At 38.1% G+C, this 27,956-nt stretch overlaps 1 protein-coding gene across 6 annotated transcripts in view; it reads right to left on the bottom strand.

Moving 5' to 3' along the window:
* The window catches only part of YEATS2 (YEATS domain containing 2), a 99,041-nt gene that overhangs the window by 30,127 nt on the left and 40,958 nt on the right, over window positions 1–27,956 (bottom strand). For 4 of the 6 annotated variants that reach the window (XM_036242814.1, XM_036242811.1, XM_036242812.1 and 1 more), the window contains 9 exons: window positions 25,079–25,240; window positions 20,488–20,599; window positions 13,879–13,923; window positions 11,598–11,778; window positions 7,865–8,104; window positions 6,284–6,442; window positions 4,753–4,856; window positions 2,595–2,702; window positions 1,906–2,088 (listed from right to left, as the gene is read on the bottom strand). In XM_036242814.1, the coding sequence (XP_036098707.1) occupies window positions 1,906–2,088; window positions 2,595–2,702; window positions 4,753–4,856; window positions 6,284–6,442; window positions 7,865–8,104; window positions 11,598–11,778; window positions 13,879–13,923; window positions 20,488–20,599; window positions 25,079–25,240 (1,294 nt within the window). The remainder of the gene's footprint in view (window positions 1–1,905; window positions 2,089–2,594; window positions 2,703–4,752; window positions 4,857–6,283; window positions 6,443–7,864; window positions 8,105–11,597; window positions 11,779–13,878; window positions 13,924–20,487; window positions 20,600–25,078; window positions 25,241–27,956) is intronic. The other 2 variants (XM_036242815.1, XM_036242816.1) reach the window with 2 other exon arrangements.

Genomic DNA, 27,956 nt, shown 5'->3' with positions numbered 1-27,956 from the left:
GAGCGTCAGCCTGTGGGACCAGAGAGTCCCGGGTTCAGTTCCCGCTAAGAGCACGTACCTCGGTTGCAGTTTGTCCCCGGTCCCTGTTGGGCTTGTGTGGGTGGCAACCAGTTGATGTGTCTCTCTCACATCAATGCTTCTCTCTCTCTTCCTCCCTCTCTCCCTCATGCTCTATCTGAAGATAAATGTAAAAATGTTCTCAGGTGAGGATAAAAAAAAAAAAAAGAACATTGACAAAATGCTTGCCTTTGACCAAAACAACAGAGGGAGACAGTTGTAGCATGTGTTTCAGTGATTCTGGCTATGCAAGCCACAAAGTCACATTTGATGCTGTAGGCTCAGTGGTTCTTAAATTTGCCTAATCATGAGTCAGTAGGGGAGCTTTTTAAAAATCCAGATTCCCAGGTCCCCCAAGAAGATTCTGACTCAATAAATATGAGATAGGGGCCTAGGTATCTATATGTTTGTTTTTTAATCCACACCCGAGGATATTTTTCCACTGATTTTCAGATGGGGGTGGGGGGTGAGGAGAGAGAGAGAAAGAAACATTGATGTGAGAGAGATACATCAATTGTTTGCCTCCTGCACGACCCAGGGCCAAGGATCGAACCACAACCAAGGCACATGCCTTTAACTGGAACTGTACCAAGACTCTTTGGTCTGTAGGCCTATGCTCTAACCACAGAGCCAAACTGGCCAGGGCTCTATGTTTTTTTATTTCTTTATCCTCACCCGAGGACATTTTTCCATTTTTTTTTTTTTGTTTGTTTGTTTTGTTCAGATAGACTAGGAGGGAGAGAGAGGAAGAGAGAGAGAGAGAGAAACATTGACGTGAAAGGGACACATCGAGTGGCTGCCACCCACACAACCCAACCAGGGCCGGGGACAAACTGCAACCAAGGTACGTGCCCTTAGTGGGTACCGAACCCGGGTCTCTCTGGACTGCAGGTCGATACTCTAACCGCTGACCCAAACCGGCCAAGGTTCTATGTTTTTTTAATAATGGGATGATTTCTATGACCAGGTAAGTTTGGAAAGCAGTTAATGGACTCTTACAGATTTTAGAACCACATATATAACACTATAAATTTTTATCTCAATCCATCCTGTAGCTATCTAGACTAACCAAAATATCTAAAACCTTTTTCCATTTTGAAGTATTCCTCTCAAAACAATTCACTCGCCTTAGATAGGCTGGCTTTAAAGTTGAAAAGCAAACACTTCACATAATGTTCTTAATAGCCCTACAATATATCTGCCAAAAAAAATGAGATAATTTATTTCTGGATGTTCTAAAAGCATGCTTAGGTTACGGACAATGTAATAGCTCTAGAATGAGGAATCTTGGAGTCATCAGAACTGGGTTCAAATCCTATCACTTATTAGCTTTAGGAAAACATGGATCTATGTGCAATTTTACAGTTTTCCCAACACATTAATTCCCTACACCTCCAAATGATAAAGAAAAGAAACTCTCCATAGACCAAGAATCATTAAACAGATCACACAGTCTGAACACCAGAGGTATAAACTATAGCACTCTCCTATCAGAAATAAACAAATAAAACTGCAGACCTTGGTTTGTTAGTTACCCATTTTTGACTGAATTAGGTGGAATGTTGTGTCCACAAAGTCAATCACCTTCACTGCCAGAAGTAACACTGTCCCTTTGCCTCTCTGACTGTTCCAGAACCCTCTATAATACATGCCCCTGCTCTTGTCAATGGTTACTGTAAGAGCAGATGGATTTAAAATCGACTGACTTGCTTTTCCAATGGGACTTTCATCTACAGGTTTTTCTGGGATCACAACCCTGCCATCCTGTATCTTTTCAGCACTTATCAATTATTTAGGTAAATAATGGTCACTTATTTGTTGACCTCCCCATCCCTACCCAACACAAACCTTGGAGGGCTGAATCTTTGGTGACTGGGCAGTCCCTTCTCCAGCAGTTATGACCTGTTTTTGAGGGGACACGGCTATCATGTGACCCCCTTTCACAGTTACATACTGAGGGAGTGGTGACTGGCTGGCAGCTCCTGTTGTGGGCACGTGAGAGGCTTCACCAGGTTCCTGTTTGATGATTACCTTGCAACAAACATGATAATGATACTGAATAAACATCCCAAGAAAAAAAAGCTACTAACATCTGAATCTATTCTGTTCGTAGGAATTAATAAGTTAATGAAGCTTGGTCTGCAAAAAAAAAAAAAAAAGACTCCACCAGAAGGATAAAAACACTGCTTAAAGGTAGGCTATAATAGCTATCTCAGGGACCAAAAGTAGGATCTGGATTTGATCCTGTGTATGTGCAAACTCAATCTCATTGTTTGTTTTAGAGACTGGCAAACTGGCAGCAGAGAAAAACACACTGTACTCTCTGAAGTTCCCATCTCACTGGGCTCCAGGGCTGCCCTGTGGACACCACTGAATAAACAGAAGCATGTTTCCGAAGTAGGATCTGGTCTTAGAATTGAGCTCGACTAAAAAGTTACATGTTATGGGGTAGTGTCATTCAACTCCAACATGCCACAAAAAAGACTATGTATCAAGACCATATCAACTTGCAGGATAATGCCCTAAAAAATACTCACTTTTGTGAAAGCTCCAAGTCCTCCAGTAATAGGTTTGGGGCTTTGAACCTTAGGATGACTCCCAATTGGGCAAAGAGGTGGCATAGATGCAAATAAAGAATCTTCCTGCTGTGAATGTAAAAATACATATTATATAATTAGGATAAAATGCATGATTTGAGATACTCTATAGTCACTTATATTTAATACAAATCTGTGATATTCTCTAGCACCATAAGCAACCAAAACAGAAAGCCCAAAACTCTTTGGGGTCTTCCAAGCCTCCACACCTGCATTTTAATACTTTGGAAACCAAATGCAAAGAAAGGCTATTAACGTGGCAGGAACCTACTCACCTATGCTCTTCGTATGCTGGAGGACACCTATCATACCACCTAATACTGGTTGACTCACTGGTTTCCATGTCTAGTATCCTGCCAAATGGCAAACTACTAAAGGACAGGCACAATGTTTTACTTCTTTTCTATCTTTAGAGCCTAGGCACTAAATAAATAAATGAATAAAACAGGCAGTTACAGTGTTTCAGCATATACACTCTTCTAATAACACAACCTGATTTGTTATCTGTATTCAGAATAAACACTCAGGACATGGGGACACATTTTTCAATAAGTATTTAAAAAGCAAAACAACAAGAAGAACTTGAACAAATAGCAAGGACAGCAAAAGTCAACATTCAAAATACTCCAATTATCAAACACAAAATGCAAATTTCAGAGGCAATTTGTCATAAATAAATGTTGGGGGCAAGAAACAAAGTTAAGGCCCTGGCCGGTTTGGCTCAGCAGTTGGAGCGTCGGCCTGCGGTCCAGAGAGACCCGGGTTCGGTTCCCGCTAAGGGCATGTACCTCGGTTGCAGTTTGTCCCCGGCCCTGGTTGGTCGTGCGGGTGGCAGCCACTCGATGTGTCCCTTTCACATCGATGTTTCTCTCTCTCCCTCCCGCTCTATCTGAACAAAAAAAAAAAGGAAAAATGTCCTCGGGTGAGGATAAAAAAAAAAAAAAGAAACAAAGTTAAGGACACTACCTAACTGTGTAATGACAAGATCATCAACAAATATTTTAAAACAGACCAGCAAAGAAGAATGCCTTAAAGGGAATTACCACAGTTCAGGCATTTGTATAACACAGTGCCCACAGATTACACTGAATTTACAGAAAAACCTCGCCTTGGACCAGGAAACCATTCAATATTATCACCACTAAGTGCCTAAGAATAAGAAATGCTATGTTAGTACTAGTCATGTAAGAGATGATCTTTTAATTCATGGGAATTCTTACACAAGAGTTTATACCTCCAAAGCTCTAGCCTTAAGGCAGCCATTATAATGACAAATAAGTTGAATAACTAACCAAACAGCAGGGATTGTCTTTGCTAAACAGTGAGCAGATAGCTGGCACTTTGATCTAAACAAGTCAGATAATATTTGGAATTCCAAATTTCAAAGGACTTATTCCCTGAAAAATAAAAATTAAAAAAACTTGTGGAAAAAGGAATTATTTTCAAGTAACCAAATGGCTGAAGTGTGGAAAAGGAAATATATTTACTCCTTATTGGTGAAAATATAAGAAGGAATGATTTGTCTGATGAATATTTTTATAATGAATAATTTATAACAAAGCTACCCCCCCATCCACCCAAAAAATAGGCTGCCTCATAGTAGTAAGTTTTCAAATAGATACTGGGTAACCAATTGACAGAGTGCTGAGAAATACTTTTCTACACTAGGAAAAGATCAAGGGAAGAAGAAGGTAAAGAAGTCTGGAGTAAGACGATCTTCAAGATATTTATTATGCCCAGCCAGAGTGGTTCACTGGTTGAGCATTGATCCATGCACCATGAGGTCGCCGGTTTGATTCCCAGTCAGAGTACATGCTTAGGTTGTGGGCCCGATCCCTAGTGGGGGTCATGCAGGAGGCAGCCAGTCGATGTTCTCTCTCATCGATGTTTCTATCTCTCTTTCCCTCTCCCTTCTCTCTCTAAAAAATTAATAAAGAGAAAAAAATTTAAAAAAAAAAAAGATATTTATTAACCTGACGGTTCTACTTTATGAAATTTGCAACACCAACTAACAAATTACTGTTGAACTCAAACACACTGTCGTTAAAACTAGCAAAGTGCAATATAAAACTAGTAAAATGCAATGGAGTGTTGTTACCTTGACAGTAGATGTTACAAAACTACTTCCATGAATTTTAGGAATAGGGGAACCTGCTCCTTGGGAGGCCTGAGAGGCAGTAGAGAGCTTGTTTGTAGGACTTCCTGTAGACAAGGCAGATTTAAAAGTAAAGTATAAACAAAATAAAATTTGCAAAATTGAATTTTAAAGCCTTTTCCACTACCCTCCCCTTTTCCCCACTATTTATTTTTCATTTTTAAGGGTTGAAAACGTATAACCCTGAACTTGTTACAGAAGAAGCACTTAAGGATTCATCCTACAAAGGTGACCACTTCACTAACCTGGAAAGGGACAAGAAGTTATATAAAAAGATACTATAACATAATGAAATTGGTTATTTAACAATATGCCAAAATGTATACATTCAAGTAAATGCTAGCTCCTTCAAAGTAGTTTTACTAGAAGGTTATATTTATTTGAGAATGCTGACAACATTAAACATTTTATACTCCATCTGTAAAATCTCCTTTGAGGTCTGATAAGAATAAGTCACATTATCTACACTCAAAAATAAGTCAGGACCAAAAATGATATCTGGTTACCTACTCTTTTACCAAATTTGTCTGCTAAGATGTTTGGCTGATTGCTAAAACTAAGTATCCTCAAAGCACACCTATTTGGCATCCCTAAATATATTCAAAAGGCTCTTAGGTAATTTCTAAAAGCAGCCTTTTTAAAATAGGAGTTCCACAATTACAATCACTGTTAAAGAAACCAAATTTTCCAAAAACATAATTGGAACAGCCCAACACACATTCACATGTGTTAAAATCAAATATTTGAAAAAATAAAAAGGTTTCATTACCTTATAGTCATCTGTCTTATTTCTTTTTACTGTTTCTCTTAATTAGAAGTGAAAACTATAGGAAAGTTTACACTTAGGAACATGTGGTTAAATAGTTTAATTGAAGGGAATAAATAAAATCATGTTAATGAAAGTACTTCAAAAAAACCTGAAAAGCAGTCTGTAGTTACAGGAAAATATGATGACAAACATGGTGAATCCAAAGCCTTTTTATTTTTCCCATTAGCATTTTCTTTTAAAAATGGTAGGGTATAACTTCCCTCCCACACATAAAATTTATCTTAGTCATAGAAAGTAAAAATGACTTTTTTGTTTGCCTGGCAAAAAATATATATGGCTTACAAAGCTATTCCTGTACTAAAGCTTAATTTGGAAAAGTTAATTACCACATTGCTTGCAGGCTCAAAAAGAATGTCTTCCAAATGCAATAAAATCAATTCTCTCTCTCTTTTTGAAAATTAATTATGCTCACTTTTAATCTTTAGAAACTAAAAGGAAAAACTTAAGTAATTCCTAAAAATATAACTTTTACAAGGAGTAAACATTCCCTCAGAAAAATAGCACTAGTGTTACTCATATATCCCCTCCTCTTGTTTATGGATGGAGATTTCATTCTCTCATTGTATGGCTACTAGTCATGCTAGGATTTCATCTTTAAAAAAGATCACATCTTTTGGATCGCATAAATATTGATCAAACACACACCTGTGGTGGGAGTGGTGGCTCCAATAACCTGCCCTGGCTTGTCCATGATAACATAAGGGTTACTAATAACAGAGCTGGCAGTGCCTTGCTTCACATGGACTGGAGTGGAAGTTGGGGTTCGAGGCAATGGTGATGGACTTGGCGTTGATATGGGGGAACCTTTATTAATTAAAAAGAGAGAAAAATAAACTAAACAAAAATAGATATATTCAACCCATCTAAGAAGATGCTGGAAGATACTGAAAGAAGGGCAGGGCTGCCAGGACAAAGGTGACAAACTGGGAAAAGCGATGAGACTGTGTGTTTCAGGTACTGAGCAGCAGCAGTGTAGCTCTAAAGCCTTATCTCAGACTAGCAGCATCATCGGGAAGCTTGTCAGAATGAATTCTGCGGTCCTACCCCAGACTTACCAAATATAAATCTGTATCTGAACAAGTTCCCCTGCAGGCACATTAAAGTTAAAAAAGCAGTGCTTTACATAAGTGTGAAACTACAGAATCCCTACATAATAAAATCTCGTAACAACTTAGGCAGGTTGTTATAGTACTGGTTATGTGCAAAGACACTAAAATTAGGGAGGAAATTAGTAAGTGAACAGTTGAATTTAGGAACCAGGAGTCTTGAGTTGCAATTAATTTCCAATAGGAAAATATGAAATTCACCCACCCAAAACAAGTCTCTGTCAATACTATGTCACAGCCATAATCCAGAGAGATTCATGTTCCCACAGAATATGCTCAAAGGTTACCAACGTACCATTACCCATCCTCTACTGTCTTCTATTGATCAAATTTGTCATCCATGAGTTTCTCTAAACTTCAAACCAATATATACATTCAGCCTCTTCTACCTCTGAAGCAGCAAGTTCCAAAGTGCTTCTAACTGGTAGGTAAAATTATACATTCTTTACTTCTCATCACTTCAAAGACTTGGATCTTATTTCTGCTTAGTTTTCTATTTTTAACACCAGACTCCCTTTTTTCCCCCTTCATTTAAGTATTATACAGAAGCCTCCCAGTGCCTAAATATTTTTATTGATTCTCTTTCAGTCTTTTCTGAAGTGGTATGGCCAAAACCATAAAGTATATTCCCCTACTAAAGTTTACCTAACATAAATGTGAAATTGTCGTGAGGCAATGGACAATTTAACCTTACTGATAAAATAAAAAAGAATAATTTTTCTCATGTGGTTGGAGAGTATAAAAGATATTTCAACTCCAAACCAAAGCCTCTACATTTTTTCTATTACTAGTTTCTCTGGTTTCCATATATAATCACAAAACATAGTTCCTACTTTAAATTCAGCCATAATCCTAGCAAACATTTTACCTGTGCTGCTTCTAAGAGATAAAAATTTGACCTCTTTGAATTTCATTTTTTGCCTCATTCAAAAATTGTTTCCGTATAGATGACTTTTGTTTTTGCTTGGTGACACCTATGCTTTGCTAATAAAAGTGATTAGCTCACTTGTTAAATAAAAACCCTGCTTAGAAGAACTAAAAAAAAATTTTAGGCCACAGTATTTTGTTTTCTCACTAATAATTTTGACATATATCAATTTCACACACATCATCTGTATACCTGAAACAATCTTGCAGCTCATGGTGATAGGCTGGAAGGATTTCCCAGGTGACTCGGGGTTAGGAACCTGACTCTGTGGCACAATTTTGCAGCTTGATGCTATTGGCTGAAATGCTGAATTGCCATGAGAACAAAACATAACTTTCTGGGATGTTGTCATTTTGGTGGGTGTTCGTTCCAATGAAGATGGCAAAGAATAAAACGCAGTGTGCCTCTCAGTTTCAGTATTGGCAGGGAATCCTGCTTGAAATGAAACAGGCAGATGATAAGTCATTAAATCCTTTGAAATGATAAAATCTTACCATTGTGGGAAAAGAACGAAACAATAAAAATCCTTATCATTTCAAGAACTATTTAGGTCATCTAGTAGTACTAAAATAAATACAATCCATAGTCTTTATTATCCCTTTATACATTTTTGGGTGAAGTGTGCTAAAAAACAAATTTCAACTGAGCAAATTTTAAAGATTTTATTGGCTTTATTCAGTGATTCATGAATCAAGCAGCATCTGATCTAGCAGACAGAAAGGAGCTCCCAGGTGCTGCCAGAAGGACTTTTAGAGGCAGAAGGGAGCAGGTACAAGAAAGCTATATGAACAAAAATGGATTAGTTGTGGTAAGGTCACTTTCCTTTAGGGAATGGCAGGGGTCTATCAGACAGATTACTTATCTAGTGCTGATTAGGGGATTCCTGATTAACTGGTTTAAGATTCCATTTTTGGGAAAGGCTATAATTTTAAATTTCAGTTTGGTGATGTGAGGCATGGCATAAGTGACCCCATTTGGGACCTGTTTGTCTTGTTTTTGTTTGTTTGTTTTAACAAAAATAAATATGTCTAGAATCATATTTTGTTAAAATGTTTCTTTAAAAAATTAGAAAACATATTAACTATAAACTATACATAACATTAAAAAGTACACAAGTTCATTATGTTCTCCTTTTTTTTTTTAATCCTCACCCAAGGATATTTTTCTATTTATCTTCAGATAGAGTGGAAGAGTGAGAGAGAGGGAGAGAGAGAGAAACATCGACATGAGAGGGACACATTGATTGGTTGCCTCCCGCACAACCCCAACTAGGGCCAGGGACAAACCAAAACCGAGGTATGTGCCCTTGACCGGAATCAAACTTGTGAGTCATTGGTCCATGGGCTGATACTCTAATCACTGAGTCAAACCGGCCAGGGCTATTCTCCTGTTTTTTATATATGAATCAAAAACTGTATAGAAAGAAAAAACTCAAAAGAAAGCATTCACTTAATGATGTCCTGTATTATTAAATGCCCATAAAGAAGATGTCACTGAAATTTAAAGAAGAAAGTAGAGATTTTATAAAAGAACTAAAATGTTAACAGCACATAAAAATGTAGGCTAAAAGAGTAAACTAATGTCATTTAGAATTTTATTTCTTGGATGTAAGTTATATAAGTGAACACTTAAATACTTAAACATTTGTTGAGGATGAATCTTATATTTTAAATAAGCTTGGATATTTAATATTTAAATTTCTTGTTCACACAAACTGGGAACTGGACCAGAATTAGAAGAAATGACTATAAATCATGGAATGAAAATTTAATGTTTTTTAACTCCAGAAAAAAAACATGATTTTCTTCCACCCGAAAACCTGGCAAAATTCAATATATTTTCTGTATTTACTATATATAATCATAAAATGGCTTAAAATACATAGTATCTTTAATTAGTATCTACTACATAAAAGAAACGTAAGTCAATGAATTAGGTGCAATTCACTATATTTAATAAAAGGGTATGAGTGCAACGATAGGTTGGAAAGAGACATTAAGATCTATGCTCCAAGACAGTGATGATGACAGACACAATCACATCATAGGGCTGTTCTCGGATGGTTATTTACAGTTTCCTCATTCTGAGACCGATGAAAAGTAGTTTCTCCATTAGTGAAAAATACTGATGCAATTTAAAAATGCAACTGTATTGGACTGGCTGGTTTGGCTCAGCGGTTAGAGCGCCGACCCACGAACAAGAGTCCTGGGTTCGATTCCCGCTAAGGTACCTCGGTTGTAGTTTGTCCCTGGCCCCAGTTGGGGTGGCAGCCACTTGATGTGTCTCTTTCATGTCGGTGTTTCTCTCTCTCTCCCTCCTGCTCTATCTGAAGATAAATGTAAAAACGTCCTCGGGTGAGGATTAAAAAAAAAAGAAAAGAAAATGCAATGGTATTTATCTAAATTGGATTGAAAAGCCTTTATTAAGGTAAAAACAGGTCCTTTCCCTTATTTTTTCACACTTTTAAAAAAATGTGTCTTTATTATTGAAAGTATTACAGATGTGTCCCCTTTCTTCCCCCAATGACCCTCTCTGTCATACTTTTTTTTTTTTTATCCTCTCCTGAGGACACTTTTCCATTTTTGTTCAGATAGTGTGGGAGGGAGAGAGGGAGAGAGAGAGAAACATCAACGTGAAAGGGACACATCGATTGGCTGCCACCTGCACGATCAACCAGGGCCAGGGACAAAATGCAACCAAGGTACATGCCCTTAGCGGGATCCGAACCCGGGTCTTTCGGGACCACAGGCCAATCTCTGTCATACTTTTAATGCCTATCTTCTCTCTAATATGGTTGTTAAAATTCAGTGTTATATTTCCCAACCTCATGGACTTTGATAAGCCTTTTCTCTGAGTTAGCTGTTGTAAAAAGGAGTCTCAAAAGACAAAAGCATTTAAGAGAAAATGGATTTACGAAATTTGTGCTGTATAATCCAACATTAATACCACAAAGTCAGAACTAACGTTTTTTGTTAGAAGATCATTCAGTTACAGGAAATGTTAATGGGTTGGGTTCATTTACTTTGGTGAGAAGAAGGAGGTAGGGTGACTTTAGTTATCATTAGTGTATTTCATAGTGGAAGAGACTGTGTTTCTCCCTGCTCAGCTATAATTGAGACTTATGTTTAAGTCTCCTTCCTTAATGCACATATAGGTTTGTTCACTGATTTTTCCAATTCGCTACCATGAATTTGATGTTTTGCTCTATTTTATCCTGTGGGAAGAAAACTACCTATTTCTTAATAAATGATTTGTCACACTTAAATAAGATTTGTGGCATGGTGCAGTTTGCAACACTGATTTATTTAAGTATGTCCTAGAGAGGAGGAGGATAGCTTTTTGTTGAATCTACAAAAACAGTAATATAGCCCTGGCTGGTTTGGCTCAGCAATTAAGAGTGTTGGCCTGTAGCCCAAAAGGTCTCAGGTTTGATTCTGGTCAAGGGTATGTACCTGGGTTGCAGGTTTGATCCCTGACCCCGGCCGAGGCTGTGGGGAGGCAACCAGTCAATGTGTCTCCCTCACATGGAAGTTTCTCTCTTGCTCTCTCTCTCTCTCTCTCTCTCTCTCTCTTCTCTCTAAAAATCAATGGAAAAAGATCCTCAGGTGAAGATTACAAAAAAAAAAGACAATATAGCCATAAAAAAAAAAAAAAAAAAAAGATATTCTCTATTAAAAAAAATATGCTTTCCAGTGAGTTCTGTGTTCTACAAAATGTTAGTAGAACTTAATGAAAAATACTTTCTGAGAAAAGTAAACATTTGGGTATTTTCATAATAGGGCTGTGTAGTAGAGGCAGCATGCTTACTTATAGAAAATTTCCATATACTCTAAGTCTCTGAAGGTAGCAGTTCAATATCGTATTACACAAATGAGAGGAAGGAAAGCCCCAGAATGACACCTCCATACAAGGAAAAACATACTACCTTTCTCCACAGAGGTATCAGGAACTGGCTCATGTGACTGCTTTATTGGTGAGGAAGCTTTCACTGGGGCTGGAATGGTCAAAGGCAAAGACGGTGGGGCATCAGAGATGTCTGACTCGGAGGACTGAGGGTAAATGGCATCTTCTCCAAGAGAATGCCGGTGGAGCTCAACATCCACTACCTACAAAATCGGGCAATAATTGGACTCATGAATTCATCATCAGTATTCCAGAAAGTCCCAACCCTTCTAAGAAAATGTACTCTAAAAAATGTAACAAGTGATTTCTAATTATACTTCAAAGGTAATTTCAATCTCAAGAACTGAAGGATTATCCCAGAATATAATCTTTTCTGGTTTACTAGGTAATCAGTAAAACCAATCATAAAACTGAGGTCTTTCCATTTGTTGTTTCAAGGCCTTAGAACATTCTTCCCCACAATCTTTGCATATCTGCCTCTTAATCACCATTAAGTCTCGATCAAATGTCATCTTCTCAGGCCTTCCATAACCAACCTAGCTAAAGCAACTCTCCTGTCCCTAGCTACTCTCTTCTTCATAGCACTTATTTGTAAAGGAAATCTTATTTGCTTTTATGCATACTGTATACTATCTGCCCGTTCTCAATACAACCAAGAATACTTGAGAGTAGTAGCTATCTTATACAGAAATCTGCATCCTCATTACCTGTACCAGTGCCTAGCATGTACTATGTGCTCAATAAATATCTTCTGATATAACACAGAGTAAAGTATAACTAGCTAATTATAATGGCTACTGCTGATATATAATGGATTTCAAAAAAGGAGGAGGGGGTGGTAAAAAGAGAAAAAACAAAGTTGGAAGCCTCATACTTCCAGATTTCAAAATTTATAATGACAAAACTATTGTAATTAAAACAGTCTGGTACTGGCATAAAGATATATAACCACTGGAACAGAATACACCCTTACATATATAGTCAAATTATTTTCGACATATGCCAAGATCATTCAATGTGAAAAAGACAGTCTTTCAACAAAATGGTGCTGAGAGAGTTGGATATCCACATGCATTAGAATGAAGGTAGATCTTCACTCTACACCATATATAAAAATTAATTCAAAATGGATCAAAGACCTAAACAAGAAACCTAAAACAATAAAACTCTTAGAAGAAAATATAGGGGCAAAGCTTCATGACATTGGATTTGGCAATGATTTCTTAGATATGACACAAAAAACATGCAACAAAAGAAAAAACATAAATTGAACTATGTCAAAACTAAAATTTTTGTGCATCAGAGGATACAATCAACAGAGTGAAAAGGTAACCCACATAATGGGGAAAATGTTTGTAAATCATTTATCTGGTAAGAGACTAATATCAAGAATATAGAGAGAACTCCTAAAACTCAACAACAAAAAAACAAACTTGATTAAAAAATGGGTAAAGGATTTGAAGACATTTCTCCAAAGAAGATATACAAATGGCCAATAAACACATGAAAAGATGCTCAACATTAATTATCATTAGGGAAATGCAAACCAAACCTAAAATCAAATACCTATTGGGATGGTTACTATAAAAAAAGACAGAAAACAACAAGTGCTAGAGAATTAGAACCCTTACACACTGTTGGTGGGAATATAAAATGGTACTGCTGCTATGGAAAACAGTGTGGCAGTTCCTCAAAAAGTTAAAAACAGAATTACGGTATCATCCAGCAATCTCACTTCTGGGTATCTATCCAAAAGAATTAAAAGCAGGGACGTGAACAAACAGACCCATATTCTTAACAGCATTATTCACAATAGCCAAAATACGTAAGCAACTCAAGTGCTCACTACAGATAAATGGATAAACAAAATGTAGTAAAGACATAACAATGGAACATTATTCAGCCTTTTTTGGGAGGAATTTCTGACAGAGCTACAACACGAATGAACCTTGAAAACATTATGCTAAGTGAAATATGCCAGTTACAAAAAAACAAACACTGTATGATTCCACTATACTGTATCCAGAGTAGTCAAATTCAGAGAGACAGAAAGAAGGGTGGTTGCCAGGGGCTGGGGACAGAGGAAAATGGACCAGGGGATGACAGCACAAAAATGTGAATATGTTTAATGATTAACCGTGTACTTAAAAATAATAAGTTTTATGTGTATTTTATCACATCTAAAAAATAAACAAATAAGGGGGATATAAATGATTTTTAAAATTTAGCACTCATTCTTTTTTCTAACTAAAAGATGAATTTTCAGACTATTTGTTCCCAAATACTGTAAGGAAAAAACCTACCGTCTCTGCTCCAAGAGTCTGCAAACCAGTATAAGTTCTATCCAGCTATTTAAAAACAAAAGGAAGAGTTAAGTTTCACTGTGCTTGCTTATAAAATACAATCTTATCTAAAACCTCTTTCACAAGTGTTCACACCACAGGATCTACTTTTCCATGATATAAACAATCAATTCATCACTTCAGTAAAAACCCTCTTAATATTCTAGGGGAAAATTGAGTAAAATTAATATAAACAACCTCAGATATATAGTTATTTTACTTTTAATATAAACTATACTCTTCTAACAACCCATCCTAAGGACAATCTAAAAATGGAGAAAATTTTACACGAAAAGATGTTTACTGCAGCATTATCTATAACCACAAAAAATAAAAGCAATATTAATGTCCAGCAATAAAGGAATACTTAAGAAGTAAACCATGAACTATCAATTTGTGAAGTACATATTATGCAGCCACTTAGAGATGTTTAAAAAGACAATGTAAAAATATTTTAGGCTACATCATTTTCATATTCTCCAGTAAACAGAAATAACAGTCTCTCTGTAACCTGCACTGGCCTATGGTTCACTCTTGGGACCACATTTTAAGGGAGATATTGATAAAACAGAACTGTTACCTAATGGCTGGAGGAATTGGAAAGCATAACATATAATAAATGTTACAAGAATGGATTTTTGCCTGGAGAAGAAATGACTTAGGAGAGTCATTAATGCTATCATTAAACTTTTTTTTTTTTTAATCCTTACCCGAGAACATTTTTCCATTTTTTGTTCAGAGAAAGAGAGAGAGAGAGAAACATCGATGTAAAAGGGACACATCAAGTGACTGCCTTCCGCACAGCCCTGGTTGGGTCAGGGCCGGGTACAATCTGCAACCGAGGCACATGCCCTTAGCGGGAATCGAACCGGGGTCTCTCTGGACCATAGGCCGACGCTCTAACCGCTGAGCTGAGCCAAGCCAGCCAGGGCTCATTAAACTTTTTAAGCTGCTGCTGCTTCTTTTTTTAAAAATTTATTGAATTATTTTGGAGAGAGAGGAAGGGAGGGGAAGGGGGAAAAAGACAGAAAAAGAGAGAGAGAGAGAGAGTAATCAATCTGTTTTCCACTCATCTATGCATTCACTGGTTGATTCCTGCATGTGCCTTGACCAGAAGTCGAACCCACAACTCTGGCACATTGGGATGATGCTCCAACCAACTGAGCCACCCAACCAGGCACATTTTTAGAATTCTTATAAAACAAAACAAAGTCCTGTTCTGTGCTACTCCAGAAATCAAACTAGGACAAATGAGATCAAGGTTTTAAAAAAAAGGTAGTTTTAGGTATATTTATTAATGAGACTTCCAAACATGTATTTACTAAATGAATGAATGGGTTGTCTTGGGAATTACTGTGCTCTATGGTGATGGTTGAGAAGAGGTTAAATGACTGCCCATCAGGGATGCAGAATATGAAAATTTCACACATTCTGGACACTTAAAGAAAAAAATTTTTGTTTTGTTAATCCTCACCCAGGAATATTTTTCCATTGATTTTTAGATAGAGAGGGAAGAAGGGAGTGAGGGAGAGAGACAGAAACATCAATATGAAAGAGACTTATCAATTGGTTGTCTCCCGCATGATCCCGACTGGGGCCAGGGATCGAACCTGCAACCCACACACATATCCTTGACCAGGAATCAAACCTGTGATCCTTTGGTCCGTGGGCCAACACTTTAACTGCTGAGCCAAACTGGTCAGGGCTGGGCACTTGGAATTTTATATAACTCAAACACTTAGACTATTTATTTAATGTAACTACTTATTTTTTAACCCTCATCTGAGAATATTTTTTCATTGCTTTCTAGATAAAGTGAAAGGGAAAGAGAGAAAGAGAGAGAGAGAGAGAGAGAGAGAGAGAAACACCAATGTGAAAGAAACACTTGGATTGGCTGCCTCCTGCACAACCCCAACTGGGGCTGGGGATCAAACCTGCAACTGAGGTATGTGCCCTTGACCAGGAATCAAACCCATAACTCTTTGGTCCACGGACCGACACTCTAACTGCAGAGCCAAATCAGCCTGGGTTGTATTTATTTATTTATTTTTAAATTAATTTATTTTTTTTCCTTTATTGATTTTAGAGAGAAAGGAAGTGAGAAGGAGAGAGAGAAACATCAGTGAGAGAGAACATGGATTGGCTGCCTCCTACATGCCCCCACTGGGGATCAGGCCCACAAGTTGGGCATGTGTCCTGACTGGGAATCAAACCGGTAACCTCTTGGTACATGAGCCACACTGGGCGGACTATAATTATTTTTTTTAGAGAAAATATATTTTATTACCCAGGCTGGTTTTGTTCAGTGGTTAAAGCATCAGCCTATAGATCGAAGGGTCTTGGGTTCGATTCCTGGTCAAAGGCATGTACCTGGGGTGCAGGTCTGAGCCCCAGCGCTGGTTGGGGCACATGGAGGAGGCAACCAATTGATGTGTCTCTCTCATATCGATGTTTCTCTTTCTCTCTCACCTTCCCTTCCACTTTATCTAAAAAAAAAAAATCAATGGAAAAATATTCTCAAGTGAGGATTTATAACAAAAAAGTGTTTTTTAATTGATTTTAAGAGAGGGGAAGGGAGTGAAAGAGAGAAACATTGATGTGAGAGAGAAACATCAATTGTTGGCCTCCCCCCAACCAGGGATCAGACCAGCAATCTAGGTATGCACCCTGACAGGCAATCGGACTGGCAACCTTTCAGTGCACAGGATGCTGCTCCAACCAATTGAGCCACACCAGCCAGGGCTTAATGTAATTATTACAGTATCAAATATAGATTGTTATGTACAAGAGAATTCAGAATACAGACAAATCACTATGAGCTTAACTAGCCAAGAAACGTTATTGGAACTTGGAAAATGAAAGAATTCAAACAGGCATTGCAGGAGGGGAAGCGCATGAAAGAAATCACAAGAGAAGGCCCAAGGCATTTCCAGGGCATGAGGAGACTGACCAGGCTGGAGTAGGATGCTCATGCAGGGGATTAATATAAGATAATTTAGGGGAAGTGTGTTGAGTCAAAATTTGAAGGGTCCTGAATAGTAGGCAGGGGAGTCTGAACTTGAATGACACGAATTCAACCAAGGTTTCTCAGAGAGGAATACCATAATAGTTCTCCTAGTTTAGGAAGAGTAATCTGATGGTGGTGTGCAGAATAAACTGAGGTGGAAGAAGACAGATTAGAACTAAGAAGCTAATTGGGGGAGACAGTAAAAGTGTAGAATTAAAAAAAGATTGTGAAGAATAATGATTTGCAACGGAATGAATATTTAGAACAAAGAGGGAAAAATCAAAGATGGGCTCTGAGGGTTGACATAGAAATAACAAGGAAAATGATACTCCAATACAAATAAAAATCACATGGTCATAATACAGGTGTTTAAGGTTTCAAGGTTAATTGATACACAATAAACAGTAAAATTAAGTTTTCAAAAAACCTAACAAGAAATGCTTTAAATACGTCATTTTAAAATACTGTGTTTCAATCTTACCCCAGGAATTCTAAGTGATATGGAAAATACAAGATGTGTGAAAACTATGCAAACAACTTCCTTTATTTTAGGAAGAAGGGCTGGGCCCAGTGCACTATGAGATGGTATGTGTGGTGCTTAAAATAAGATAAAAAGAATGCAAAACTAATTTAGACCTTCTTCTTAAGTAAGTGGGACCATATTTTGCCCTTCTGAACAAAGTAGCTGTTAAATTGTTTATTTGGTTTTAGTTCTCTGAGGTCATAAAGCAAACTAGTCTCATAGTAAAGTCTAGAAAATAATCTGTACATGAAGTGAAGCAGTGCCGCTGTACAATGACTGCATAACAAGTACTGGAGGGCCAATTTCAGCATGCCTTAAGATTGAAAAGGTGCATTTACAGAACAAAGGGAACACAAAAGGAATTCTGCAGATGTACTCAAATTCGTTCAGTTCCATTTCGAGAGTCATTAACAAGAAAAAGGTGGTGCCCTGGCTGGTTTTGCTCAGCAGTTAGAGTGTTGGCCCACTGACCTGAGAGTTCTGGGTTTGGTTCCTGCTAAGGGCACGTACCAAGGTTGCAGTTGATCCCTGGCCCTGATTGGGGGTCGTGTGGGTGGCAACCAGTTGATGTGTCTCTCACATCTATGTTTCTCTCTCTTCCTCCCTCTCTCCCTCCTGCTCTGAAGATAAATGCAAAAATGTCCTCAGCTGAGGATAAAATAAATAAATAAAAATTTAAAAAAATAAATAAATAAAAGAACAAGGTGTAAGCCACAAGTAAGAGTGCTTTGGAAAAAGCTCAATATTAGGAAATGTATGCAAGGCTACTACAGAAAGGGCCTAGAGGAGTATTAAAAATGGTCTGGCCCGGCCAGTGTGACTCAGTGGTTGAGTGTTATGCCATGCACCATGAGGTCAGCGGTTTAATGCCTGGGCAGGGCACATGCCTAGGTTTCAGGCTCGATTCCCAGTTGGAGGCATGCAAGAGGCCTCGATGGAGAAGAATTGATGCAGGAGAATCGATGGTTCTTTCTCACATCAAAGTTTCTATCTCTCCCTTTCCCTTCCTCTCTCTCTAAAAATCAATAAATATATATTTTTTAAAAATGGCCTGTCTTCCAACTATAATACATATGTTTATTATATAAAATTGAAAAAAGGAAAAGGAAAACAAAACACAGAAAAAAAGGGCAGGGTAGATAGCCTGCAATGTTATTACTTCAATTATATATGCCAACATTTTGGTATATTTCTTTTGTGTTATTTAAAATCATGGTTGACCTCTTATACATATAGTTTTATACTCTGTGCTTTTTGCTTACTACATAATGGTAATTTTGCCCCAGGCATAAAAACACTTTGTAAAATATTATTTATAATAGTTATATTACAAATCTTGTGGATATATCAGAGAAGGATTTCTGATAATACAAATCAAAAGTACTACTACTGCCTGGCTGGTGTGGCTCAATGGACTGAGCGTTGTCCCATGAACTAAGAGGTCCCGGTTTGATTCCCAGTCAGGGCACATGCCCAGGTTGTGGGCTTGATCCCTACTAAGGGTGTGCAGGAGGCAGCCGATTGATGTTTCTCTCTCACATTGCTGTTTCTCTCTCTCTCTAAAAAAAATCAATAAAAACATATTTAAAAAAAAAAAAGTACCACAACCTTCATCCTGGCCAGGTGGCTTAGTTGGCTGGAGCATCATCCTGTACTCCACTGTGGGTTTAATTTTGGGTGAGGGCACATACCTAAGTTACAAGGTTTGATCCCCCGCTGGGACACATATGTGAGGCAACCGATCAATATTTCTCTCTCACGTCAATTTTTTTCTCTCTCTTTCTTTCTCCTTCTTTCTTGCTCTCTAAAATCAATAGAAACATATCCTCAGGTGAGGACAAATAAATAAATACATATATACATACAACCTTCTATAGTACTTAACATTTTCTAAAACATGTTCATTTCAATCATTACCCTTAAGAAATATATTCTTTTCTATTTTCTTCTTAAGTAGCATTTGAGAAACAGATACTTCGTTTCTAAAAAATATTTTTTAATTATTTTTTTTTATTTCTAGAGAGAGAGAAAGTGAAAGGGAGAGATAAACACTGATGAGAGAGTGAAACATCATTTCGTTGCCTCTTACACCCCTAACACCGAGGGGATTGAGCCCACAACCTGGGTATGTGATCTGACCAGGAATCGAACCAGCAACCTCTCAGTGCACAGGACTGCCTGAACAACTGAGCCACACAAGCCAGGGCAATAAAGATATTCTGTATTTTTTTATTATTATTATTTTTTTTATCCTCACCCGAGACATTTTTCAATATTTTGTTCAGATAGAGTGGGGGAGAGAGAGAGAGAGACAGAGAGAGAGAGAGAGAGAGAGAGAAACACTGACGTGAAAGGGACACATCAATTGGCTGCCACCGACATGACCCAACCAGGGCCGGGGACAAACTGCAACCGAGGTACGTGCCCTTAGTGGGAACCAAACCCGGGTCTCTCTGGACCGCAGGCCAACGCTCTAACCACTGAGCCAAACTGGCCAGGGCGATATTCTATATTCTTTATCCTTATGAGATAAACAGACAAAGCTTATTACAGAAACTCCTCACTTTAAGTCATTGATAGATTCTGTGATTTTAAGCAAAAAAGTTTAATGAAACCAAATCAACTATAGGTTAAATTATATAAACAAGAGTTGAGTTCCTATGACATTTCATCATTATAGTGACATTGAACAAAATGTTACTTGAGGACTTTCTGTATTTGCCTTATTTTATAAAAAAATAAGATTTATAAAAAAAAACAAAACCCAGGTAACACAATAACAGTGAGAAGTCTGGTAAAATATTCAAGTGTTCTGATGATCTGACCAATTCATCTTTTTAAAGAACACACATTCAACTGTAAAGCAGCCTCTGCCCCAACTCTCAGAGGACAAAGGCATTTTAGAGCAGTACGCATAACACATTCAAAAAGATTTATCCTGCTTCCACAGGCCGCGTCTCTCAGGAGACCTAACCTTCCATTTTCAGTACCAAGTGAAAGAGATACTTCATTTCTGGGAAGCAATGTTTTGTTACAATACCTTCAGGTTATGTATGATATCTATCCGCTTGTTCTGGCTGTCCTTAAAGTGAACTTGAACTCTGACAGGAAACTCACCCCAGCCTCTTCTGGTCAGATGAAAAGGAGGCTCTCTAGGGAAAAGCAGATTTTAACACATTAATCCATGTGTAATCATTCTAGAGAAAAAGTTTCCTCATAATGGGTAAGTTAAAAATTCAAATCCTTGCGTGGCTGGTGTGGCTCAGTGGTTAAATGTCAACCATGCACCAAGAGGTCACTGGGACACATGCCCAGGTTGTGGGCACAATCCCCAATGAGGGTCATACAGGAGGCGGCCTATCGATGTCCTCTCTCATCAATGGTTCTATCTCTCTCTCCTTTGCCCTTACTCTGTCTCGAAAATCAATAAAAAAATTCACATCCTTGCCCTGGCCGGCGTGGCTCTGTGGTTGGAGTATTAGCCTTTGGATCGAAGGGTCGTAGGTTAGATTTCCAGTCAAAGGTGTGTACCTGGACCTGGTCAGGATGCAACCAACTGATGTGTCTCTCTCTCATATCCAAATTTCTCTCTCTCCTCTTTCTCCCCCTTCCCTTCCACTCTCCCTAAAAATCAATAAAAAAAAATATCCTCAGGTAAGGCTTAAAAAAAAAAAAAAAAAAATCACATCCTCTGACAATCATTTACATTTCCTCATTTGAAACTAAATCAATATGCTGCATTATGCTAAAATGCTAAATAATTAAAGAAAATTTAACTTGCCCTGGCTGGTTTGGCTCAGTGGTTAGAGTGTCAGCCTGCGGTCCCGAGAGACCGGGTTCAGTTCCCGCTAAGGGCACGTACCTCAGTTGCAGTTTGTCCCCGGCCCTGGTTGGGTTGTTCGGGTGGCAACTACTCGATGTGTCCCTTTCACATCGATGTTTCTCTCTCTCTCTCTCCCTCCCTCCCTCCCACTCTATCTGAACAAAATATATTTAAAAAAAAAAAATGTCCTTGGGTGAGGATTTAAAAAAAAAAAAAAAGGAAAAATTTAACTCAAACCTATATTAAATGTTCAATTACTGGTTACTTAGAGCTAAGACACTTATACCATATACTCCAATGTCATTATTTTCGTAGACAAAGAACTAAAGTGAATTGATGGATGTCACAATATGAGTGAGAATCATTGACTGCTACTTGATAGACATGACAGACATAGGCTATGAAGTATACGTTCCTTACCCCAGACACTCATATTTATTTCTCACTCTGGCAAAAACAAATTATAAATACTCTATTTGAAAGTGACAATTTATCTAAATACATCTGCTAAAAGAACATAAAAGACCATATGCTCACAATATGATCTTTCCCAAATACTAACTACGATTTAAGAGGATGGAGAAAAAGTTGTGTGAATGCTAACTGGACTAAAGAATTTTCAGTCAAAACATAATTTGTAAAGGAAAGAAAAAGAAAATTGATGGGGGAAAAAAGACTAGCAAACTATTAACAATTGGTGTTGGGCACATGAGGGTTCAAAATATTCTGCTTCTGTACATGTTTGGAATATTCCATAATACAAAATTTTAAAATTTAATTGAGAGACCTCCATGTATTCAAAAATAATATGGCTTTAGTTAGTGGGGGAAAGAGAAAATGGTTTAAAGTGAAAATGTTCATTATGAATCACTGGTTTGGAGCATGAGAGAGGATGCCAAGATTGCAGGGAGAAAGGAATTTTCAGTGGGATGTGCCTGTGGAAAACTAAGGAGGGACATGAATTCAGTAATGGCAGAGTCCAAGAACATAACTTGGGAGGAGTCTAAAAACAGACCTCAATTTTGAAGCACAGAGCCAGACGTTACCAGGAGAGCCCAAGACAGAAAAATTCCCTGAGTATGAGTACCCTGGAAAGTAGAGAAAACAACAGCTACCCCATAAACCAGAGATAAAAGAAAGCAAAGAATACAAGAGTGACCCGAATGGAAGAAACCAGCTGAACACCAGCTGAGTTAGTAAGAGAAGTAGCCATGATGTTGGTAAAGATTCAGAGAGATATTAAAAGATAGGCCCTGCCGTGGCCGGTTTGGCTCAGCAGTTAGAGCGTCAGCCTGCAGACCAGAGAGTCCCGGGTTCGGTTCCTACTGAGGGCACGTGCTTTGGTTGCAGTTTGTCCCTGGTCCCAGTTGGGGTCGTTTGGGTGGCAGCCAGTCGATGTGTCTCTCTCACATTGATGTTTCTCTCTCTCTATCTCCCCCCTTCTCTCCCTCCTGCTCTATCTGAAGATAAATGCAAAAATGTCCTCGGGTGAGGATTGAAAAAAAAAGATAGGCCCTGACTGGTTGGCTCAGCAGTTAGAGTGTTAGCCAATGGACCAAAGGGTCACAGATTCGATTCCCAGTCAAGGGCACGTGCCTGGGTTGCAAGTTCGATCGCTGGCCCTGGTTGGGGTTGTGTGGGAGGCAACCAATCAATGTGTCTCTCTCTCTCACATCAATGTTTCTCTCTTTCTCCCTCTCATTTCCTCCCTTACACTCTATCTAAAAATCAATGGAAAAATATCCTCCAGTGAGGATTAACAACAACAAATAAGCCCAGGCAGTGTGGCTCCGTGATTTGAGCATCATCCCATAGACTGAGAGGTCCCAGTTCCATTCCCGGTCAGGGCACATGTCCAGGTTTCAGGATTGATCCCCAGTAGGGAGCGTGCAGGAGACAGACAATCGATTTTTCTATCTCTCCCTAAAAAGAAATCAATAAAAACACTAAAAAAAAAAGCTGAGGTGTCTTGTTTTCTTTGTAAGGAGGAGGGAAAAGATGATATGGAAGCACCAAATATGAGCAAGAAAGACATGCACCCCATACCTAGATGCAATGGTACATGGGGTGTGAGAGAGAAAAACAGCCACCACTTGAAAGTTGTTCTCTGGAGAAGTGGAGGTCTCAGGAGACAGCCTTGTGTTGTTTAAGAGACAGGAGTAGAGGACATGTTCTCAAGAGAGCTGAGGACATGCGATTTCTCAGATAATAAACCACAACCATTTCCACAACACATTCATACAGTGAATGTATGTGTGCTATGTAACATCATATAAAGACATAAAGACTATTCCTAAATAAATATTTTCAGAAGTGTGTGTGTATATAAATATAAATAAATTAAGTTATTCCATATTTGTGAACTAATAACAACAAATAGCAACTATACTAGGCAATATATGTATGAAAAATATCATTAGGGGTTATTTCTGAGAGGATTAGATCATGAGGAACTTTCAACATTAAATATTTCTGTAATGCTAAAATCCTGTTTAATTTATTATGTTATAATGTGATATCCACACAAAAAACAGTAACATTTTTATCTTTATCTATATATACAAGTTTAGCTGTTTCCAGAGAGCAGAATCAGCTAATATAATTCACATGGTTAACAACCTGAAAGGAGGGGACAAGTGCCTGTTCAGTGAGAGGGAACCACAACTAAAACACATTGTGATTAAAAGCCAAAGCTGAGCCCTGGCCGGTTTGGCTCAGTGGTTAGAGCGTCGGCCTGCGGTCCGGAGAGACCCGGGTTCGGTTCCCGCTAAGGGCATGTACCTCGGTTGCAGTTTGTCCCCGGCCCTGGTTGGTCGTGTGGGTGGCGGCCACTCGATGTGTCCCTTTCACATCGATGTTTCTCTCTCTCTCTCTCTCTCTCTCTTCCTCTCTCTCCCTCCCACTCTATCTGTGCAAAAAATGTCCTCGGGTGAGGATTAAAAAAAAAAAAAAAAAAAAAGCCAAAGCTGACTAAATTATTAATAATACAAGAATTTCAAGGGAGCCCTGGCTAGTGTGGCTCAGTTGGAGCATCGTCCTGTGCACCAAAAGGTGGTGGGTTCAATTCCCAGTCAGGGCACATACCCAGGCTACAGGTTCAATCCCCTACTGGAGTGTAAACTGTAGGCAGCCAATAGATGTTTCTCTCTCCCTTACTCTCTCTAAAATCAATAAAGTAAAATAAAATAGAGAGAAATGTAAGACTTTAAAAGTTTTATGAAAAAAAAAAAAAAGCCCCAGCCGGTCTGGCTCAATGGTTGGAGTGTCAGCCTGTGGTCCAGAGAGACTGGGGTTCGGTTCCCGCTAAGGGCGGGTACCTCGGTTGCAGTTTGTCCCCAGCCCTGGTTGGGTCGTGCAAGTGGCAGCCACTAGATGTGTCCCTTTCGCATTGATGTTTCTCTCTCTCTCTCTCCCTCCCACTCTATCTGAACAAAAAATGGAAAAATGTCCTCGGGTGAGGATAAAAATAAATAAATTTAAAAAAAAAAAAGAATTTCAAGGAAGTGTTTTCAAGTTAAATCACTTTAAAAAAATATTTTTATTGATTTTTAGAGAGAAAGGGTAAGGGAAAAAGAGAAACAGTGATGTAAGAACAGAACATTGGTCGGCTGCCTCCTACACACCTCTCAACTGGGAATGGAGCCCAAAACCCAGGCATGTGCCCCAAACAGGAATTGAACCAGCAAACTTTTGGAGCACTGGATGACGCCAAACCAACTGAGTCACACCAGTTAGGGAAAGCTAAATCACTTTTCTTCCACTTCAATAAATCTGTACTTCTTAGGTTAAATAACTCAAGTATGTTTACCTAACTTCCACAAGGTCATTTGGTTTATAGCTGGGATGAAGGAAGAACCAAACTTTCTTGACAAAATGATTAATGCTGGGTTCTCTACGAGACCCTCGCACATACACCATCCACTTGTGGGTTGACTGGTCATTTTCTTCTCTCTTATCGGGAGGTATATACCTAGAGAAGAAGAAGAAAAAAAAAACTAAATTATTTTTTTCCTTCAAAAACCTAACAAAATAACACCTACTTAAAACATGATTAAAAATAAATTACAAAAAGAAAACTGGAAAATTCACAAATATGTGGAGATTAAACAACAGCATGCTACTGAACCACCACTGGGGTCAAAGAAGAAATCGAAAGAGAAATAAAAACAGTATCTTGAGAAAACTGAAAATGGAAATACAACACAGCAAAACTTAAGGGATGCAACAAAAGCAGTTCTAAGAAGGAAGTTTATCCAATAAAAGCCTACATTAAGAAAAAAGAAAGATCTCAAATAAACAACCTAACTTTACACCCCAAGGGACTAGAAAAAGTAAAACAAACTAACTCGAAAGTTAGAATGAAAGAAATAACAAAGATCAGAGGAGACTAAAATGATAATAAAAAAGATAAAAGAATGAAAAAATGCTCAACGTCACTAATCATCAGAAAGGTGCAAATTAAAACCAAGATGAAATATCACCTCATACCTGTCAGAATGGCTACCATCAATAAATCAACAAACAACAAGTATTGGCGAGGATGTGGAGAAAAGGGAATACTAGTACACTGCTGATGGGAATGCAGACTGGCAGAGCCACTATGGAAAACAGTATATACATTCCTCAAAAAATTAAAAATGGAACTATCTTTTGATTCAGTGATCCCACTTCTGGGATTATATCCTAAGAATCCTGAAACATCAATTCAAAAGAATATGTGTACCCCTATGTTCATACCAGCATTATTTACCATAGCCAAATTCTGGAAATAGCTCAAGTGCCCATGAGTAGATGAGTGGATAAAAAAGCTGTGATACATGTGTAACAATGGAATACTATGTGGCTGTAAAAAAGGAAATCTTACCTTTTGCGACAGCATGGATGGATGGACCTAGAGATTATTATGCTAAGTAAAATAAACCAGTGAGAGAAAGACACCATATGATCTCACTTATATGTGGAATCTAACAAACAAAATAAACTGACGAACAAAACAGAAACAGAGGCGTGGATATACGGAACAGATTGATAGCTGTCAGAGGGGAGAGGGGGAAAGGGGACTGGATAAAAGAAGTTGAAGGGATTAGCCAAAGAAAGTATATGCACAACCCATAGATAAAGACAATACTATGGTGATGGCTAGGGGGGTGCTGGGTGGAGGTGGGCAAAGGGAGGTGGGGGGAGGGGGAGAATAAGGACATTTGTAATAGTGTCAACAATAAAAATAAAGTAAAAACCCTTGGCTGGTTTGGCTCAGAGGTTAGAACGTGGGCCTGTAGACCAAAGGGTCTTGGCTTCAATTCAAGGTCAAGGGCATGTACCTGGGTTGCAGGTTCGATCCCCGGCCCCTGTTAGGGTCATGTGGGAGGCAACCAATTGATGCATCTCTCTCACATTGATGTTTCTCCCCCCCCCACCCCCCTTCCAATCTAAAAACTAATAGGAAAATATCCTTGGGTGAGGATTAACACAAAATAATAATTAAAAAATAAAGTAAAAAAAATTAGGAGGTGGTTTTTTGAAAAGATAAACAACTAGAAAAACCTTTAGCTATATTTACCAAGAAAAAAGAGAGGACTCAAATAAATAAAATTACAAGAGATGTTGCAACTGATACCACAGAAACACAATGAATCATAAAAGATTATGAACAAATATATGCCAAAAAATTGGACAACCTAGAAGAAATGGATAAATTCCTAGAAACATACACTCTAACAAGACTGAATTGTGAAGAAACAGAAAACTGGAACAGAAAAATTTCTGTTAAGGAAATGGAACAAGTAATCAAAAACCTCCCAAAGAAAATTCTAGGACCAGATAGCTTAATGGGTAAATTCTACCAAACACTTAAGGAAGAGTGGATACCAATACTTCTCAAACTCCTCTAAAAAACAGATGAGGAGGGAACACTTAGAAACTCATTTTACAAAGCCAGCAAAGCCAAACAGGGATATTACAGGAAAAGAAAATTACAGGCCAATATCTCTGACAAATATAGATATAAAAGTCCTCAATAAAATATTAGCAAACACCCAAGTGTCCATCAATAGATAAGTGGATAAAAAAGCTGTGGTACATATATACAATGGAATACTATGTAACTGTAAGAAAGAAAGATCTCTTATCCTGAGATGACATAGAGGGACCTAGAAAGTATTATACTAAATGAAATAAGACAATCAGAGAAAGACAAATACCACGTGATCTCACTTATTTGTGGAATATAGTGAAAAAAAATAAGCTGATAAACAAAATAGACCCAGAGACATAGAAAGGAGTATGGTTCAGACTGACAAACCTCAGAGGAGGGAGGGGGGAGGAAGGATGGCTGAGATAAACCAAAGAACTTATATGCATGTATGTATAACCAATGGGCATAATCAACAATGCTGGGGGATAGGGGGAAGGATGGGGAAGAGGGTGTCTAGGGGGGAAAAAGGAGAAACATCTGTAACAAAAATAAATTAATAAAAGTTGAAAAAAATATTAGTAAACAAAGCTCAACAGTACATTAAAAGGATCATACACTACGATCAATAGGATTTACTCCAGGCATGCAAAGAAGCTGGACAGCTGTATCAATGTGAATATACCACATTCATGACATGAAGGATAAAAATCATATGGTCATCTTCATAGATGCTGAAAAGGCATTTGACAAAAAACATCTATTCATATAAAAA

Source organism: Molossus molossus, unplaced genomic scaffold (genome assembly GCF_014108415.1).
Source record: "Molossus molossus isolate mMolMol1 unplaced genomic scaffold, mMolMol1.p scaffold_m16_p_5, whole genome shotgun sequence".
Lineage (NCBI taxonomy): Eukaryota > Metazoa > Chordata > Mammalia > Chiroptera > Molossidae > Molossus > Molossus molossus.
Note: the sequence above shows the minus strand (reverse complement) of the source record. Positions and strands in the feature narration are given on the sequence as shown.